Source organism: Desmodus rotundus, chromosome 2, assembly GCF_022682495.2.
Source record: "Desmodus rotundus isolate HL8 chromosome 2, HLdesRot8A.1, whole genome shotgun sequence".
Lineage (NCBI taxonomy): Eukaryota > Metazoa > Chordata > Mammalia > Chiroptera > Phyllostomidae > Desmodus > Desmodus rotundus.
Window position 1 is genome coordinate 174,117,789 of NC_071388.1, and position 19,320 is coordinate 174,137,108.

The 19,320-nt window shown below is 44.5% G+C and overlaps 1 protein-coding gene across 5 annotated transcripts in view; it reads left to right on the top strand.

Annotated features, from left to right (window-relative positions):
• The first annotated feature begins 715 nt into the window (after positions 1-715).
• MYO1B (myosin IB) overlaps positions 716-19,320 on the top strand; it is a 165,872-nt gene continuing 147,267 nt past the window's right edge. For 3 of the 5 annotated variants that reach the window (XM_045198272.2, XM_045198274.2, XM_045198278.2), the window contains exon 1: positions 17,736-17,755. Coding sequence is in view for 1 of the 5 variants with exons in the window: in XM_053918882.1 (XP_053774857.1) it covers positions 2,394-2,396 (3 nt within the window). In the remaining 4 variants the exon portion in view is untranslated. Of the gene's footprint in view, positions 944-2,375; positions 2,397-17,735; positions 17,756-19,320 lie in introns of those variants that run through there. The other 2 variants (XM_024563936.4, XM_053918882.1) reach the window with 2 other exon arrangements.

Sequence of the window (19,320 nt, forward strand, 5' to 3'; positions counted from 1 at the left end):
GAGGAGCTGGAGGTCCTCTTTTGCTGGCCCCTTCAACATTACTACCCCATCAATGATCATTACCCAATGCCAGTTAATAAACTGTGTTCAGATATATATGGTATTTGAAATTTCTTTTATCTTTTATTTTCTGTTAATATAATTGGCCATTGTCTACTTAGCATAATGTGAGGCTGAGTGGGTTAATAGTAAAAACCGTGTAAGTAAAAGTACACTTTGCCACTCCATACATTTTTTTCACTGTCGGTCAAATTAATATTTTATGATATTCTAGGGTATTCAAACTTTTTTATCCAGAAGCGGAGGAAAAATTGGAATCACTCTCACGCTTTCCTGGCGTTTGCCCCCCAGGCTGGCTTCTAGTTGTTATCCCCTGACCCGGCGCCCCAGTTACTATATTACAGTCAATCCGGAGGTAAAAATGGTAGAACAGTGCCTTCCTTGGGGGCTGGGAGGGACGGCTGTCCTCTTTCCCATTCTCGTCCCCTCTAGACTTGCCCCCGAGCGCAGAGGCTCGCCCGCGTTCACCGGGGGGCGCTGTGCAGCCGGCACGGGAAAGCCGGAGGTGAGTCCATTGGGAGGCGGTGGCTGCGGGTCTTGCCCGCGCGCAGAGGGGCGAATCCCAGACTGCAAGGTCGCCGCCCCCGCCCCTGGGCCAGCCCCTCCGCCGGCCCGGAGAGGGGAGTGGCCGGGCGCGTCCCGCCGCAGCCGCGCACTCCGCCGCCGCCGAGCACTCTGCAGCCGAGCGCGCACGGGAGCTGTAGCCGCGGCGCGTGGAGGCGGTGACCCAGCGCGCAAAGGGCCGGCAGCTGCGGGACAGCGCCCGCCCAGCAGCGTCCGCAGAGCAGCCACTGCGGGAGCTCCCTTGCTTCGCGGCCAGCCCACGTTCCGGAGCGCCCCCAGGGAGGGAGGACGACGAAGAGGCGGAGTGGAGCCCGGCGAGGTAGCGCGAGCTCTTTCCCTCTCTCCCCGGTCTTCCCTGCGGAGTCCGCTGCGGCCCTCGAGGGGCTGTAAAGCGTACGCTCCCTGCCTTTGTGCCTGGGGTCCCCGTGGCCCCGCCACTACCCGCGCGGGTCAGCGGGGTCTGCATCACTTTTTCCTCCGGGCGAGGAAGCGCTGCAGCGAGAACCCGCACACTGTGGAGGTCGCGCAGGGTGGTGGTGGTGACTCCGCAGTTGCTACGGGGTCTGATAGGAGAGAGAGGGCTTGTAAACTAAGTTCCTCTTTATTGCCCCATTCCCCTCGTACCTGTGGGCAAAATGTAATCCTGATTTTCCTCCTGTTCACCCACGTCCCGTCCATCTCTCTGGCCCACAGCTGTTTCCTGGCCCCCTGGTTCTATGAAAGGGCACGGGATGGCCTCCTCCGGGAAGGAAAGGGGAGGGAGAACAATGGGGAGTGGGGTTCAGGTGCGGCGTGCCCCGGCGGCGGCGGCGGGGGAGAAGGGGCCCAGAGCCCGATGGGGCTTCCTGCGCGTGCAGCTGCACTCCTCTCCTTTGTTCCACCGCAGCGGAGGGGGTTGCCGTGGGTCTGGTTTCCTGCTCGGGACGGGATTGATTCACTGTCCCCTAGAGGGAACGCGAGGGGGCGGGGCTGGAATGGAAACCAGATTTGGAACGGCAGTCCTGGAAGGTGCTGGGGCTGGGAAGAGGGTTGGGAAGGGCGTGATGAGAGCGCACTGAAGAGTTAATGACAAACACACAACATTTTGTCCAAGGGTCCTGTGGGTTTCTGGAGCTTATTTGTGATGCTTTGTTCAGGCCGCGGATGAGCGTTTCTTGCTGCAACAAGTTGTGTGCTTCCCTGAGTTCTAGGCGCTCCCCAACGTTAGTTTGATGAAATCAAACCTTCTTACTTACAGTGGTAGACGACTTAAAAAAAAAAGTAAAACTATGAATGAGGGTGTTTTAGTGTATGTGTGTGCCTGTGGACCTGTGTATGCACCTCCTGGATACTGGCTCGGATGGGTAGAAGGCAAATTTTATGAAATTGATTTTGACATGAAATAATTTTCTCCATTGTAATGTAGTATAGTATAACAATTTTCCAGTAATGTTTGGGGGGAAACCACCAGAAAATTAGACATTGCTAAATAAGTAAATCAGATTATGTAACACTGAATTGAAAAACCCTTTTTCAGTCTTCCCAGAAAACACACCACACCAACGTTTGGGTTTTGAGTGGAGGAGCCAGGCTTTTGTGTTCTCCCCCAATGTGGGTCATCTGAAATAAGAAAGAGAACACTTCCTATTTTGGTGAGTGGGAATTTTTTTTTTAGGGGGAGGTAGAATTAAATGTAATACGCTGGGCATTGGTTAAGTGACTCTTACTTAGATTGGAATCAAGAAACCCAAGAGGATTGGCTGACCTGGGGAGAGAGCCGGGGGGATTGAATGGTGAGTATCTTTTTGAATGGGGTACTCCGAGCAAAGCTGTTTTGGGAGGAGGCTGACATTTCCAAGCATTCATGGTTTGTGCCTATGGGACACTGATGGAAGGATCCCAAAGTCGGACTGAAGGTTAGAATTAAGTCAAACTGAAGGTTAGAATTACTGCGGATAATTTCGGAGACATTCGGTGATAGCCTTCTGGCTGCAGGCAGGGCTGGGAGATACCCAGCGCTACCTCTTTGACAAGACTAAGGGTCCACCTGTAAACCACCCCACTGGCCATTCATTTTAGGGTGAACCAAGCTTGAAAGCCTCTTAAGCTTAGAAGGCAAATTAGGAGCTTACTTTAGGGGGAAAAAATGTTTGCTTGCCCACTAAGTAAGTGGTAATGGAAAAGAGCTGTACAAGCTGTTGCTGAGGTTTTGTCTTTTTCGTGGGGGATGTGGTCATATTTTCAGGCTGAAAAGCAGCGGGACTTGTCCTCAGGAGCCATTATGATGTGAAGTTGAAGGTGGGATGTTGTCCAACCAGAAAGCTGGCAAAAAACAGTGTGCCACGGGCAGTGAGCAGAGGGAGACTTCTTGGTTATTATTATCTAGCTATTTGGACTTTTCATTATGTTGTGAACTGTTTTGTAAAATATAGCATAATTAGATTCCACCCAAGTATTCATTGAAATATAACAAAATGCAAAGCAGAACGCTGTTACTGTCACTGGAGACACGGTTGGGGGATCCTCTTTAATAGTTGGGTGCTGGCTGAAAGCTGGCTGATGGCCGTCGCACTGTAGGCTGCACCCCCTTCGAGGGATGGGTTGTTTTGCAAAGTAGCTAAGAGCTTCTGACATCAGTGGGGAAGGAGAGGGGTTGGGGTGGTGTTGGTTTAAGAAGGATCCAGATAGAGGATCCATGTGTTTAGCATTTGTCCTCCTTTTGGGTGAGATTCTCCTCTTTTCCTTTTTTTCTTCTTCTATTTTCAATAGCTGGACATTTGGATTTTAATTAAGCGGCCTAATAATAATTGTCACTACCATTTAGTAAGTGTTCAGTATGTACAAAGGGTTTGCATCCATTACTCTGTGAATCCTCCCCATTTTACAATTGATGCCTAGGACGTTTAGTGAGGTGACTCGTACACCCTACTCACGCAGGTAGCTAATAAGTGGTGGAGGAGAGCTGTGAATCCCCATCTCTGATTCCAAGGTCCATTCTTTTTTAAGTATACTCTGTATGGAATGTATCTTTTAATAATAGGAATAACAACCATTTGATTAATCCTTTGCAGGTTTCAAATCACTCTTGCATGTAGTATCATAATTGATTCTTCCAAAAACCACTGTGAGATCAGTTTGGAAGGCCAGACTAGTGACGTCACAACTCTTCAAACTGTATTGTTAAAAAGCTTTGTGCTGTGTTATGGCCTGTGTAAATAAGCTTTATGTGAATGAAACTTTATGTTAAAGAGTTGGGCTGCCAACATTTAAAAATAAGTTCATTTTTGGAAACATTTAAAAGTGGTGGAGTTGAGGAGATCTTATATAGTATGCAAGCATTTTATATTTATTGACACTCATATAGCCCTTTTTATCTTTACAGCCTTTATTAAGAACACCACGTATTGCTGCTTCTCTGTATCATTCCAATTTTAGTATGTGTGCTGCCAAAGCGAGCACCACATTTTGTTTCTTCACTGAGATGTAATGCCAGTGTCCTTTTAGAAGAGAAATAAGAAGGGAAGGGATGTGATTATAAAGAGGAAATGAGACATCAGAATTGGAAACATACGCAGCAGCAGCAGGCCATAGATTTTCCCAGCACATGCTTTTTGCCCTGGCAGTCGCCTTTTACGGAAGACACTCTTCCTTAGGAAAGTGTCAGGGGTCTTTCTTTATAATATCCTCTGAGATCATCAAATTTCTGAGCTCTGTGGGAACATACATTCCACAGTATTTCTGTGCTCATCTTTTCCCCACAGGGGAAGTGAATGAGCTTAGGCATCAACGGAAGTGGTATCTGTCTTTGGGTGGAATGGAGGGTGGTGCTGGACAGAGGTACCTGACCTTGACCCAAGAATGACAGTCAAGTACAGGAGTAAAATGGATTATAACCCATGGCGTCATCAGTTGTTTATGGATTTCTCAGAATGTTGCTGGGCAAAGGGAAAAGTCAATATTGACTTTTTTGTTTCTAAGGTAAGTTCTACCTTTACTTGTTTAGTTATTTTCGGCTAGGGCACCATTTGGGATCTTCAAGGATGTGGAGTAGGTATAGTAACTCTTGTCTCATCATACCAGGTAGGTCCCCTCCACAGGATATTTAGAGATGCAGATACAAGGTCTACTGAGTTCTAACAGGGAGCAGCTCCCAGCTTCCCGGCTGAGAAGGATGAAGGATGCCCCCCAGCATCACACTCTTATAACCTCTTGTAGGTTTCTTGTCAGTTGTCAGTACTGACTTCATTAAAAAGCAAGGAAGGAAATCTTTTATGCCTCCAGGATAGAGTGGGGCGGAACCGTGTGCCCGGAGTAGATGCTGGTGAAATGAAGAAAACAGCCATGACAGCTGTGGTGACCAAGGCCACACCAACACACGCTGGCTGCCAAGACAAAAGCTGAAAACAAACAAAAGCAGGAGGGTGGGAAGAAACTGAACACAATACCTACTCTTTCCCTGTCCTTCGTTTCTTCTTCTCCCCTCTGATGGTGTGGCAGGGGTAGGTCTCCGGATGCTGCCTACCTTTGAAGGACGGATTGCTTAGGGTGTTAGGGAGCATCATCCTGGTGTATACGCTGCCCCAGAGGAGAGTGGAGGATCTGTTTTTGGACCCTGCAGATGTATAAGGTACCATTCCTTGGGAGAAGATGTTGAATAATGTGGTCAGTCCTGGCAGATGGCAAGTTCTTGGTGTCCTCCTGTTTCCTCCCTTGCACACCTGCCAGTATCCCATCCTCATCCCAAGTTCAGCAAGGCTGCTGATTCAATGCCACTAAGGCTCTTCATAGACTTCAGGCATATTTGCATTGTGGGCAAGAAGTGCTAAGTCCCCAGAGAATGAATCATTCATATTTTATATGACATTTATATGTTGATTAAGTATGGGGTGCTTGCAAAACTTGCCCACGGCTGATACACATCAAGCCCAAGACTGAGTGCTTCCCAGAACAACACACGGCCTCATGGTGCAGTGTCCTTTGAGGATTTGGGCCACTTTTAAGGAGTTAGTTTTAAGGGGTCTCCCTCCCACCCAGCTAGCTTCCTTTGTCAGCCAGGATTCAGGGTTCTTGTGGGTGTTCTTGGCAAGTCCAGAGATGGGAGAGTTGATTGAATGCTACTGAGTTCCTCCTTCTTTTCTGAGTCTTGTGCTTGGCTTCCCCATCCTGCATCAATCACTCCCTTTCCCCAAAGGAGGGAGACTTGCGAAACAAGCTTCAGCTGCGAGTGCGAGACTGAGAGCCAGTCCTGCTTGGTGACCTTCCTTACCCTGTCCTGGTCACACCTTTCTCTGCAGGAATCAGACGGTCAGATGGGAGTTTTCAGGGGGGTTGTCTGCCCTTTGGTCTTCTCTCCACCTGAGTGCAGGACGCTGCAGGGCATCTGATTGGAGCTCAGGGTCTGATGTGTGTGTGGATGAAATGGTGTGAGAGGCATTGCAGAACTGGGACTTAGGGAATAGGGCTTTGTATGAGGAGAAGAAAAGAGTTGGTATGGATTTATATTCTTAGAAACCGAGATCTAGAGAGAAGTGAAAATTGACATCCTTCCTTTGCTTATTAAATAAACGACAACTCTGAGCTTCTAAAAATGCCAGGTGCCTGGCTTTCCTCAATAGCTGGGAGGGGCCAAGAGGAGATCAGGTCTCTGGGCCTTCCCAGGACTTCCCAATTAATCCTGCGTCGACTCACGATGCTTTGAAATTGCATTCCTTTTGCTGTGTTAAAATGAAAATGCAGTTCAAAATTGTACATCACAAGTTTTTGAACTTGTTTAAGAAAAGAAAAGAATTCAATATCCTTGAAGAGATTTTGGAGAGCTGAATTGAAGGGACAAGGGAACAGACTGTTAATTATTGGCTTTGTAGCAGTGTGTGCCCATCATTTGCCTGCTCGTTTTCACTGGTTTCAGGAGAGCGTTTTTCACACTCTTTAACCAAAAAGAAGCCTCTCAAAGAACCTTAACTGCAGAATTCCTGCTGGCCCTACTTACATTTTTCCAGTGCTCACCTCCTCTCTCCTCCCTCAGTGCTGTTTCCTTTTAAATTCCATATTATTAGACCCTAAAGCCCCACTCACAATGTTCCCATTGCAGATATGTTTGGCTCCTAGCTGATCACTTTTTTCCCCTTGAAAGTGCTTCAAGAGTTTATTCATGTTAGAGTCCAGCCTAAATGCTTTTAGGAAAAGCTTAATTTTTATAAACACTGGTGTTATGCCAATTCGCACGCTGGTTATTTTGCAGTCCCCTAGCACAGAGCACAGTTCTGGTCTGCCTGTGATGTGGTGAGCCACCGAGGAAAACGTTCTCACTTGCCGAAATTTTCAGGGTGTTGAGAGGCATCCATTAAAATATATGAACTGCCACACTGAGTCGGATTCAGGAATCTGTGTTTTGCAGAAGCAGAATACTAAGTATTCTCTGACATTGGGGGAGGGGGCCGGAGTTAGACTTGATAGCTTTATGGGTTGCAGGGAGGTCTCTTAAGCATCTGTAATGGTATAACCTCTTAAAAAGCTCTCACCCATATGTTTAAATCCATATGTTTCAATTCTTGAATTGTTTATTGTGATCCTGTGTTCTGTTTATTTTACACCTTCTTTAAAGGTCGAACTTGGTTATTCATTGGTGTTTTGATTTTTGCAATGGTAAAGTCTTAAAGTTGAAAGGGCCTTTAAGGTCACTGCTGTAACCCTTCCTTTGTATTTGAGACCGGCTCAGGTTCATAAAGCTAACTTGACTCCACCCAAGTCTTTTAACTTCTTGCTCAGTTTTCTTTCTAGGGGAATAATTTGCTGTCTTCCCAAACCCATCTAAATCCCAGCTTGGTGCCCATTACTTAAGAGTTGGTCCTGTTTTGTCTTCACTGTGCTGATAGCATTTCATCATTGTCATCACTTTGGATTTCAGAAGCATCACCTACTTCTGTACTTAAAAGTACTGAATATTTGTTTTTCTTTTATTGATTGCGGAGAGAGGGGAAGGGAGGGAGAAAGAGAGGGAGAGAAGTATCCACGTGAGAAACACCAACTGGTCACCTCATGTATGCACCCCAACCTGGGACGGAATCTACGCCCAGACATGTGCCCTGACCGGGAATTGAACTGGCAGCCTTTTGGTTTATGGGATGACGCTCCAACCAACTGAGCCATGCTGGCCAGAGCACTTCTCTTCTTACCTGTGCACTCATCCAATCAGTTGTTGTGTTTGGTGATTGTTGCCTTTTATTTTCAGATCCTTAAGCATCTCTCTGGTTCAAACCTTTAAAAGGCCAGGTTACTAGAATGTGGCGTTTCCCAAAGTAGGTTGTTCCATGAAAAGTTAGTAAGTTAGAAAAAGAGACCCCCATAAAGTTAGTGGATGTTATGTAAAAAAGGGTTCCTTTGCCAAGTAGGTGTTGTCAAATAACATTTTAAGATAAGTTTCTTTGCAGAACGACTTCTCATGATCTTTCATTTGTGACTGTGCACCGTGAGTCTCCAAGAAGGAGAGAGAGGATACACATGTCCCAATTTATGTGACCCGTAGACCACTTTTCTGGGGGATCGTTATGTAGAGGATGCTGCTGAGTTACTTTGTTGTCCCGTTTCTAGATACCGGACTCTCCGATTTTCTGTGGGACTCGGTATTTTATGTCAGTCTCACACTGAGTTCACTCTCAGATATGTCTCACGGATTTTTACCTCCGTGTTCTCCTGGCTTTTTCCTTCACCTGGGAACCCCTGCCCCCCTCACACCTGCACACCGTCCACAACCCAGCTTTGTTCCCATCGTCTCCGTTTACCCAGACTCCTGCTCTTCTGAACTTATAGCACTTCCTGTTTTATGACCGAAAAAAAGAGAAAATATTTGAAACAGTCAAAATGTTGAAAGTCCTATTGTACACCCATTATAGTTAAATTATTGGAATTTACACGAAATGCCATTTTCTATATATGTGTCCGTTGATGCATGTCCCATTCCTTTCTCCCTTCACAGGTTCTTGTGTGTGGCTTGTTCTTTTAAAGTTTTGTGTTACTGGAATTACACTGACATCTTCATGTTTTTGTTGCTTCCCATCCACAACCTAACGTGCCCCTTTATGTTTTTAGCCCTTTTATGTCCTTCAGTGGCATTTTATAATTTTATGTGTAAAACTCTCGTACATCTTTGGTTGGATGTGTGCCACGGTGTTTTAAAAACACTTTTGTGGTCATCAAGAATGGAATTGTTTAACACATTTCTGATCCGTGAGGCTAGCATACAAGAATGGGATTGATTTCGTATTTATTTATAGGTGATTCTTGATTGATAAAGTTCACATGTAAACTTGTGCTTGTTATTGGCACCTGAAGTTGGTGGCTCTTCTAACAGAGCATGAACTAACAACCTGTCATGGAAATGTCGTGATTCACTTTACTTTTAAAGTTACATACAGCGCTTCTAGATGTAAGGAGGGGAGGCGGCATTTAGTTGTTTCATGCATCCATTTAATCACTCATCAAATGGTCGGGTGCCCGGCGTATGCCAGGTGCTGCCTGTCGTAGGCACAGAGTCTTCAATGGAGACTAGAGCAGGTGTGCTTTCTGCTCTCCTGGAGAACGAGGGCAGAGAAACGTTGCAGAAATGAACACACTTGTGATGTATTTGGGGATTGTGAAGATGCTGTGAAGGACAGGACAGGATGCGGCGAGAACGAGAAAGGAGACTTTAGACTGGGGGCAAGGAGAGGGCCTGCCTGAGGGAGCCAGCACCTGTGTCGCTGCCTGAAGGATGGGTTTGCTCTGGAAGAGGAGAACGGAAGAGCTTTCCTGACAATGAAAAACAGGCCTAGCATCCCTGAGCTGGGGCTTGCTTTTTAATGGTAGATTGATGGATATTTTGGTAATCAATAACTTAAGTCATTACTTCTTACTAAATCATCATGATAGTGGTATTTAATGCTGTTTAAATAATGATCACATGAAAATATTTATTTTTGGTCAGTATGTGCCCCTTCCTGCTCAAGTGAAACTGCCGGAGTTCAGAGAGAGCAGCCGCTATGGTGTATCTGGAGTGGGACAACAGCCCATTCCCCAGGCCCTGCTCTGCCATCTGAGTGCTGCCGTAGCCCCAGGGACTGGTGGCTGCCAGACACAAGTGTCCCAGGCTCTGCACTACTGGGCTGGGGCCTTGCTCCCAGGTCGGGAGAAGCCCTGAGCAGTTCCGCCTTTGGCTCAGCGTTCTCCCCTCTCCCTATGGCACCTTTTTCAAATGGCTAGTGAGGGCTGGAGTGTGAAAGGGGAGGGTTGGGGTAGGATGGGTGCAGGGGTCCAGCCTGAATCGCTGCTCCTTGGCCGAGGCTTTGATCTGAGCTTGGCTCTCTGTTACGTGGTGATGAGTCCTTGTCTCAGTGGGAGGCAGTGTGGTGCAGTGGTCATGGGTTGGGCTCTGGAGAAAGTACTGGTTTTGAAACTTGATTATTCTGCTTAGCGGCCCATGTTCTTGGGCATGGAACTTAATCTTTCTCTGATTCCTGTTTCTCACCTGCAACATGCAGGTAATAAAAGAGCCTTCTTCTTTGGTTTATAATAAGGATTAAGTGTGTTAACACCTGTAAGTGCCTAAAATAACGTCTGGCACAGAGCAAGTGCTCAGTATAGATGCTAGTTGCTATTCAGTCTTTCCTGAAAATGGATTCCTGGGTTCCTTCTCCTCAGGGCCAGATACTCAGATCTATTCAAATCCAAGCAGTGCATATAATTTATGACTTGATATGGGACTCCAGTTACTCCTGAAAAATGTGTAGGAAGGAAGATGGCAAAGGAATAAACCAAAGTGTTCACAGCAATGGTGTTAGTATAGTAGATTGGGGTGACCTTTACAAATCTTATGAAAAAAAGGCCAGGCTGGCCATTGCTTAAGTGGCTCCCTGAAGTGGGCAGACGAGGGTGGGGCACCTGGGGTCTAGCTGCTCTAATCGCGGGCACAGGTGGAGTGCTTTCCCGTTTATGCTTATAGTTGCAGAAATGCAACCGTATTTCGAAGTCTTCAGCAGAAGTATCCCGATATGTTAGAAGATGAGCGTGCAGCTTCTTGTGAAACTCCTTTCTTTGCGTGTTTCTTCTACTGTCATTGTTTTCCCTTTTTGTTTCTTCCTGCTCTCCCGAGTGGGCCTCTTTCCATCTTTTACCCAGTCTCCTTGGGTTTCCACTTACTCCCCTCCCCCTCAAGGTCCCCTCCTTTCAACACCCCATCTTTCTCTTTTACTTGCTGTCATGCAGAAATGATGTCTGCACTTCTGCATTCAAAATAAGGAGTATTTTCTTTCTTGTTTTTAATTGTAAGAGTAAACGTACCATCTTACCCTCAAAAATCTAAATTACGTTGCCTTTTATTTAGTCACACGTGGAATGAATGGATGAAAGATTGAATGAATGCACTTACTCACTCAGCAAACTCTGGGGGCCTGTGACCTCCTAAAAGCAGCAGGAATCAGGCTGGGAGGCCAAAAGACTGAGGGAATGCTGAAGTTAAATTTTCCCTCTTACCCTGTTTTGCTCAGGGTTGTCTGTGTTGGTAGCATTTTGTTATGTGTCAGAATATTAAATTTTTCCAAACTAGAAGAACAGAATTCTGGAAAATTACCAAAATATATTTTTACAAAGAAAAGCTTGCCAAATCTGACACATTTCCTCAAAAGCCCATTGACTTTAATTACTTTTTTAAAAACTTCAGTGAGCTTTCCAACTTTCCTTTCATGTACCTCCTCTTGTCTAATTCTCAGTGAAGAAATGGACTTTCCAGCTAAGTTTGTTTCATCTACAGGAACTTATTCTTAAGCAGTGGCATTCTGTAAGGATCTCAGATTAATACTGACACAGATTTCAAGGAAGGTATGACGAAGATCTTGCCTGTGTCAGCAGAAGAGCCATTTACTTGGGAAAATTACTGATGTCAATGAAATTTCACAGTTGCATATAAAACCTAGTTGAAGGGATTTAAATAAGATGATGCCTTCCTGTACCTTATTCGTCCATTTATAATGTTCTTCATCTCCCACCACAGATGCCTAGTTTGAACATAGCAAATATTATGAATGTGCTTTCTCTGCTGGTACTGTTAACAGTAGAATCTGGGTCTTTGGAGTGGGTAGAACTAGAATTTGGCATTTACTGTTCAGATGGATTCATCATAGGAATTATTTAAAGTCGAAACAATATGCACACCACTTTTGAGTAAAGCAGCAGTTGTCGAGGGGCTGCCTGCTTACACTGCTTTGTCAGGTTTCATCACAGACCCGCGTAGGTGTGGGTGTGACATCTTGTATTACGTTTGTGGCTTTTGCCTGTTTCATTTCACATACATCGATACGTGGAGGAGAAATTTGTTGGGTTAGGCTGAGGCATGCCAGGGGTAGGGCATGAGTGTTGAAGAAATAACGGTACAATTATCAGCTCAATCTTAATACTTGTTATTTATTGCCAATTTAAAAAACAAACAGAAAGGTAGAGGTAAAATGGTAAAGGAAACGTCATTTTACATCCTGTAGAGGTGACCTAGGAACGATCTCCTGGACTCTAGGATGGCACAGTAGACAAAGCCTCTCCTCCTTGGATGGAGAAAATGCCCCTCCCTACCTGGCAGCCAGTGAGCCTGTTACACATTTGATAGAGAGGCCACTTCTTCTGTGGTTCCTCTTCCAGCTTTACGCTTGTGTTCTTGGCAGCCGCCTGTGTGCGGTGGTCTTTTCCTCCTAGAACAGTTAACAACTATGGCTGATGCTGCGAGCCCAGTTCCATGGTCAGGCAGCTGCTATGTGTCCAGCTGGGTTTCTTGAAAAAATTGATCAATTTTTAGGATCTCATGCTGAGGGCTACAAATATAGGATTTAGGGGGAGACTTTATTTTGTGGGAGTTCGCTTTAGATGTTGCAACAGGTATATCATGGAGGTGGAGTGGCATTTGAAGGAAATTCTATAGTAAACTTCCCATTTATCTTAGAAACAACTAGTTCAGAAAGTCCAAAATTTCTAGAACTGTCTTTTGGATATTTTGTACTAGAGAATCATTTTAAGAACATTACAGAAAGTTTGGAAAATGGAGCTAAAAAAGACACCACTTGAGTCAGCTACTCTGAAATGTCAACTATGGTCATTTCTAAATATTCCTTTCTAAGCGTTTTGTTAGTATGGTTTAAAATGATTATAATCATAGAGTAGCTACTTTTCTATAAATTTTATAGTTGTGTATTATTCCACTGAGCACCATAATTTCCTTAAACATCCCTTTATTCTTGGGCATTTGGGTTGTTTCTATCTCTTTGTTGTTGTTGTATATAATACTATGATGAGTTTTTTTTTACATACAGCCCTTTCCATATTTTGGATGATTCTCTTGCAATAGATACTGAGGACGAAGTGATTGTGCCAGGGATTGTGTGAATACTTTGTGTACTCCTCTTTGATCAGGAGATGTATATTGTGACTGGATTGGCGGGGCAGGGGAAGTTTCTGGCCCGCGGGATGTCAGGATGTCGGGATGGCGGGAATGGTTGGCCCGTCAGGCCTGAAGCAGATAGGATGTAGGGCCTCCAGGCAGTGAGTAAGGTTCAGCAGACCTTTGAAGGGCAGGACCTGGAACAGAGGGACTGGCCAGCGCCCGAGGTTGATGATGGGATCGCCAGCATCTAGGTATGGTTTAAGTTGCTGTGGATGTTGTTGGAAATGCTTAGAGGGTGGAGTGAGGGTCGAGGAAGGTGGGTGATAGACTTCTGCGGAATGCTGTTTTGTGACCAGAAGAGGAAAGAAAAGTTACTCAGGAAAAGAAGAAGTGCTGGGGGTAGGAAGTGGACAGCCGGGAAGCAGTGGCCCCTTGGAGGCCAGAGCAGGAGAGAGGTTCAGGGAGGGGGTTGCAGTAGGCCGCCAACAGGTGGTGACATTTTATTTGAGGTTGTTTCAGTGGCATGTGCCGAGTGAGGGGAAGGTGCCTGGGAAGGCTGGTGACTGTCCCAGCTAGTTCTGTTAGAAGCCTTAGCGGTGGCGGAAGAGATAGGAGTAGGTAGTTGGTAGAAGGGGTTGTAGATGGTAGATGGTGTATTAGTTTGCGAGAACTGCCATAACAGAATGCCACAGACTGGGTGGCTTGAAACAACAGAAGTTAATTTTCTCCCACTTCTGGAGGCTGAACGTCCAAGATCAGGGTGTCAGCAGGTTTGTTTTCTTCTGAGGCCTCTCTTCTTGGGTTGCAGGTGACCACCGTGCTGTGTCCTCACACGGGCATACTGGATTAGGGCCCACCATAGTGGCCTTCTTTTAACTCAATCACCTCTTTAATGGCCCTGTGTTCAAATGCAGTCACATTCTGAGATACTGGGGATTAGGGTTTCAACATATGGATTTTGGAGGGACACAGACTTTGGGAGACACAATTCAGCTCCTACCGCATGGAATCTAAACCTGGTGACCCACTTGTCTTTCTCTTTGCCCTTTGCTCCCTCATCCTCCACACTGTTGACTGTCTGTTCCTTGTCACACGCTTGTTGCTTGGCTTCGGTGACCGGTGCTATTCAGGGCTCACCCCTCACCTCTTGGTTTCCTGGTGTCCAGGTTCTGTAGGGTTTGGGCCTTGGCTTTCTTCTCTTCCTGGAATCACTTGTATCTGTCGTCCGCTCCTTCTCAACTATCACTCAGTCTCCTGTGGTAAAGTATTCTTTCCTTAGGTGGACCGTTTGTGTCAGGTGCACTTAGTAGTGAATTTTATTTGATGATAAGACTGAATGACTTGTAATCCTCCCCTTCGTGGTTGCTTATCTCAGAGCATAAAGCACACACACGTACACACAACATAGCGGGAACAATGATTTAGGCCAGGGTTTAGGGAACCTTATATTTGAGTTTACCTCATTTCCCAAATTCATGGTTTTCCCTTGAGAGTTCAGTTTTGGTTCCTTCCTTTTCAAGAGCCCACCTTGGTTAAAATAAGACTGAGTGTTGGATAGCTATTCCAGTTGACTCTTGGGCGGAATTATTTTAGTGGGTGCGGTATCATTGCCTTTCTTCTGCAGATATTTTTTTTGTTGTTTGTTTTTTTGAATTAAAACTATGTGGAGGTTAAGGTTATCCTGTTTGATGCTGAGGAGGGAGTCTTTTCATGCATGGTATTGGTGAAGAGGTCAGAGTTGACTTGTGAGTGTATGATATTTAAACTACGGTTGGTTGTTTTGGGGTCTCTAGTGTATATGAGTTTACATGGTGTTTCTTTCAATAGTCTGTTGAAATATATCAGTATGATTTCTACATGAAAGTCCATATTTTTATTGAAGAGGTTATCTGATTTCTAAAAGTACATAAACTATGGATATAATTACTATTTGTCTACCTAAAATAGAAGTACCCAGATTTTGCCGGGCGACCTTGAGGGGAACATTTTTGCCAGTCAACAGTTTTAAAGTATGTAATTTTAAAATATGAAACTCAAATTTAGTTTTTAATAGTAACTTGTATGTTTATTCTTTCTATCTTTAAGAGGCAGGTCATTGGAATGACATGTGACCTTGTACTCTTGACTATGTCTGGTTGTGGGTTTGAAGTGTTATTTTTGTGCTTTTTTAAAAATGACTTAAGCACTTCTGACTGTAGATTTGGGAAAGAATAAATATGGTAGTTGGGTATAGTGCTGAAAACCAACCAGGTTTGTAACCTGGTAACATGATAGTACTGTTTGTGCAGTTGTCTAGGCTCACAGCTTAGGAAGCAGTACAAGCTCTCAGTGACCTCCAGACTTGCTGGGTTAGTTGCCGTTCCCTTCCTGAGGAAAATATGTCAGTGGGTGCCTGTAACACACGAAGTGCTCAGAGCTACCCTGTGATGTGCTCCTGAGTTTGTGCTCCCACCAGTGGAGATGGATGCTCACCCAGACTCAACTGTGGAGACGGATGCTCACCCAGACTCAACTGCATTTATGCCAGACCTGTTTATAGCTGTCGTATGTATTATATTTAATATAACAATTTTAAATTTGTGTGTAAAAAGTAGTTGTATCTATGAAAATTCACTTGAATGGTATGGAAACCACCTGGTAAATTTTTAAAAATGATGATAGCTGATTTAGGGGAGGCTGATTTGGGGGATCATGAAATAAAAGTATTTCCAGTAATATTGTTAGTCTTTCAGGATAGGCAGGCTCAGTTGTGGTCATGTAAAACCTGAGTGAGAATCTTAGTGGCTCAAAGCAAAATCCACAATCACCTGTGTTCATTGTAGGTCAGGTGGGGGCTTGGCTCTGCATTGCTTTTGACACTGTGATGGAACAGCCCCCTCGGGGACATTGCTGATCCCTGGGGCAGAGGGAAGGGTGCTGCGAAGCCTCTATGGCCCTGTGCCTGAATTCAGCATGGCAGGGCTGTAGAATCTTGCCGTAGAGGAGTAGTGAGCATTTGCTGAGAGTAATAGAGGCCGCATCGTAATACACCCCACATCGCTTCCCAGTTGTCCTGATAGTCCCACCCTTTAAAGAAATTGGACCTGGAGGATGCTGCCATGAGGGTGGGTGATGAAAGACCACGGGCACTACAGTCAGTGGACATGTACTTAAGGCCTCAGCACTACAGCACAAGAGTGGCAAGCAAATGTATTTTTATAGGGTGTAGGACCCTGGCCAGTGTGGCTCAGTTGGTTAGGGTGTTGTCTTGTAGACCAAAAGGTGTGGGTTTGATTCCTGGTCAGGGCACATATCGAGCCAGGTTGCAGGTTCAATTCCTGGTCGCGGTGTGTATGAGAAGGCAACTGATAGATGTTTCTCTTGCATCAATGTTTATCTCTTTCTCTCCCCCTCTCTCTCCCTTCCTCTCTCTCTAACAACAAAAAATGTCCTGCAGTGAGGATATATGTGTAGGTATGTATCATTTTTTTGTGACTTCCAACTTTATCTGGCTTTTTGAAAAACCAATCAGCTAAACTGTCCTTATGCACTTGGACGAGAGAGCCTCTTTAGTTTCCTTAACCCTCCTATCTCTCTTATACCCTCCATCAAATTAGGTTCTCACTTTTTATGATGGATTCATCTGCTTCTTCTCTTTTTTCATTTCTGTTTGTCCTACCCTAGTTCTTACTCCTGAACTACTCAATCTGTGCCCCAACTGGATTCCCTGCTGCTGTCTTGTATGGCGCCTCCTATGCATTTAGACAAAGGTACCCGTCAGGATAAACACAATCCTACAGCAGCATGACTCGAGGCCAGTCGGCCTTGCCAGTCCCACTCCCCGCTCCTGGTCGCCCGCCCTCTCAGCTGATTCAGACTGCCCCTGATTAAACCTCCTTTACCATTTTTCTTGTCTCTATCCTTGAGTAAACAATTTTTGTGGTGACTCCCCATTATTTACAGTGCCTGTCCTCAGCTTTATTTTCCATCTGACTCTCCCTCACCAGTGATCCTCAGTCATCTTTGGGCCCTGGGCCGCACTGCCGTCAGCGGTGACTGCAGGCGGACCTCGCACATGGGCTGTGGAAGGCTCCCCCCTCTCCTGCTCTCTCACAGCTGTAAGCTCCTTGGGGGGTGCCCTCAGTCTTGCCTGGCACCAGCTACCTTCTGCTTAGTTACTATCTTCTGCCTATTTTTGTCTTCTTTTTTTAAAGTTCTTTTCTGCTTAACTACATTCTACTCATTCTCAAAAAGTCAAGAACAAGTTCCACCTGTTTGTTTGGCCATTCTTATCTGATCCTCCTGTATCATGGTAATAGTTCCGCCTCTAACTCAGTCTCTCTCTTCCTCTGTTTGAGGTGAATTATCTGCCCTATGTGGGCATCTGTTTTCTCAGTTATATTGCTCTTAAGTATTTTTTTTCCTCCTAGGTAGAAAGCTAATGCCTAGGAGTTGGTAGACGTGTCTCTAATCCTTTCTTCCCCCCCCCTCCCCCCCACCTGTGCGTACCAGACGCCCAGGTCTGAGCAGCAGCAGGCTGGGCACAGCAGAGACTTCCACGAGGTTCATCGTCCTGCAGTCTGGATGGGAGCTGGGGCCGGCTTCCTAGCCACCAGATACTGACCTCCTTTCCCCTTCTTATGTATGCGCAAAACATTTGTTGTGCATTCGTGTGTTCTCCCTGTCACAACGAATGTTTGTCTCTCCCTTTCATATGAACGGAATGCTAAAGTGCTAGTTAAATCAGTGGGAAAAACCAATGGAGAAGAAAAGTTGGTAAGCAGTTTTAATTTCTGAACTAGGGGGCCTTATAATTATGTCGTTTAAAAACTCTCTATGGCTTTTATAGATCACTCCTTCTATCTGCCTACCCACCTTATCTGTTGAGAAACATGATAAAGGGTAGATTGTAAATTTTTTTATGCCTTTTAATTTGATGATTTACAATGTAATAATGTTGTAATATGAAAACCTTTTTGTTTTTGATAAAGTACTTGTAGAAGGAGATGAACTCTTCTTAATCAGGTGTGACAACATAGTTCAATATTGAATATTTAATTTCTTATCAAACTTTTCTTGGAAAAATTTGTTGTATAGTTCTATACATGGTCAAACTGATTAACTTTAAAAGTTGATTTTTGGATAGCTTTATAGGTTATATGCTATATTTAAGGGAGAAAATGTGCATATGGATGTGTAAGGCATTTGTATGTATCCTTTATATAAATATGAAATATTGCCATATCCTATAGAACTTTTGGGAATTAGCAGAACTGTTATTCAAATTTAGGTAAAATTTATAAATTTAAACTTAGTAGACACACATTTTTGTGAATATTTTAATTTGTGACTTAAAAGGGTTATTTAGCTATGACATGCCGTGTAGGTAATTTGCTATATAGGGTATCATCATGAATACTTAAGAGAATATAGTTAGAATACATTTAGAGATATGTAAGAGAAGTATAACAGTGCATTTGCTTTTAAATTCAGTAATGCTTCCAACATTAGAAAAACTGAACAATAATTGCCCCAGAAAATACTTCCAAATTCTGATATGATTATTGATTTTAATCAGCTTAGTTGAAATAACCCACTGTGGTTAAGCCATTTTCTTTAAAAATTCTTTTTAAATGACAATGTAGTTTTGCCTTTTCAATTTATATTATCAGTGTCTTTTTTGGGAACATCTTAGCTACTTTTGTTTGATCAGTTCTCAATTAATAAACATTCATGATATCCTAATGTAAATGTACAAACATCTCTCTCTGATCACACAGGTATTAGACCTCTGAATTTTTACTATCTGGAGAACTTTTTTCCGAAACACAAGCTCAGAGGTGTTACTGAAGACCCATTGTTGAGCAGTGCGTATTTTTCTCTTTTACGGTGTAGTTTACCTAATTTCAGATCCCCTTCTGCTTGCACAACTAGATGAATTTTTTAAAATAGCCAATGCCATTTGCAGCTTACCACGTAGTTGTAAACACACAGAGAACGCATTCACATGTGCCTCAATGCCTTTACTTACGATCATTCTGTCGATTCTGTGCATTTCTTTCTGTGCTGTGTGTGGTTACCCTTAATACGTTGTTTTTTTTCTTGGTGAGGTCAGAATAAAGAGAGCTGTTTTCTTCTACCTCTGAGTAAACGTCATTCAGAAAGAATCTCGTGGACTGGCATTTTTGGATTTTAACAGTTTCTGTAACCAGACCCAGGCTGCCTGCTCACCCCCAGATGCAGGAACTCAGCTGAGCCTTTTTTGTTAATTCAGTAATGATGGAAGCTGGGACAGGATTTTAGGAGATGATGCAGTTGACTTCTTGGGGGAAACTGAGGCT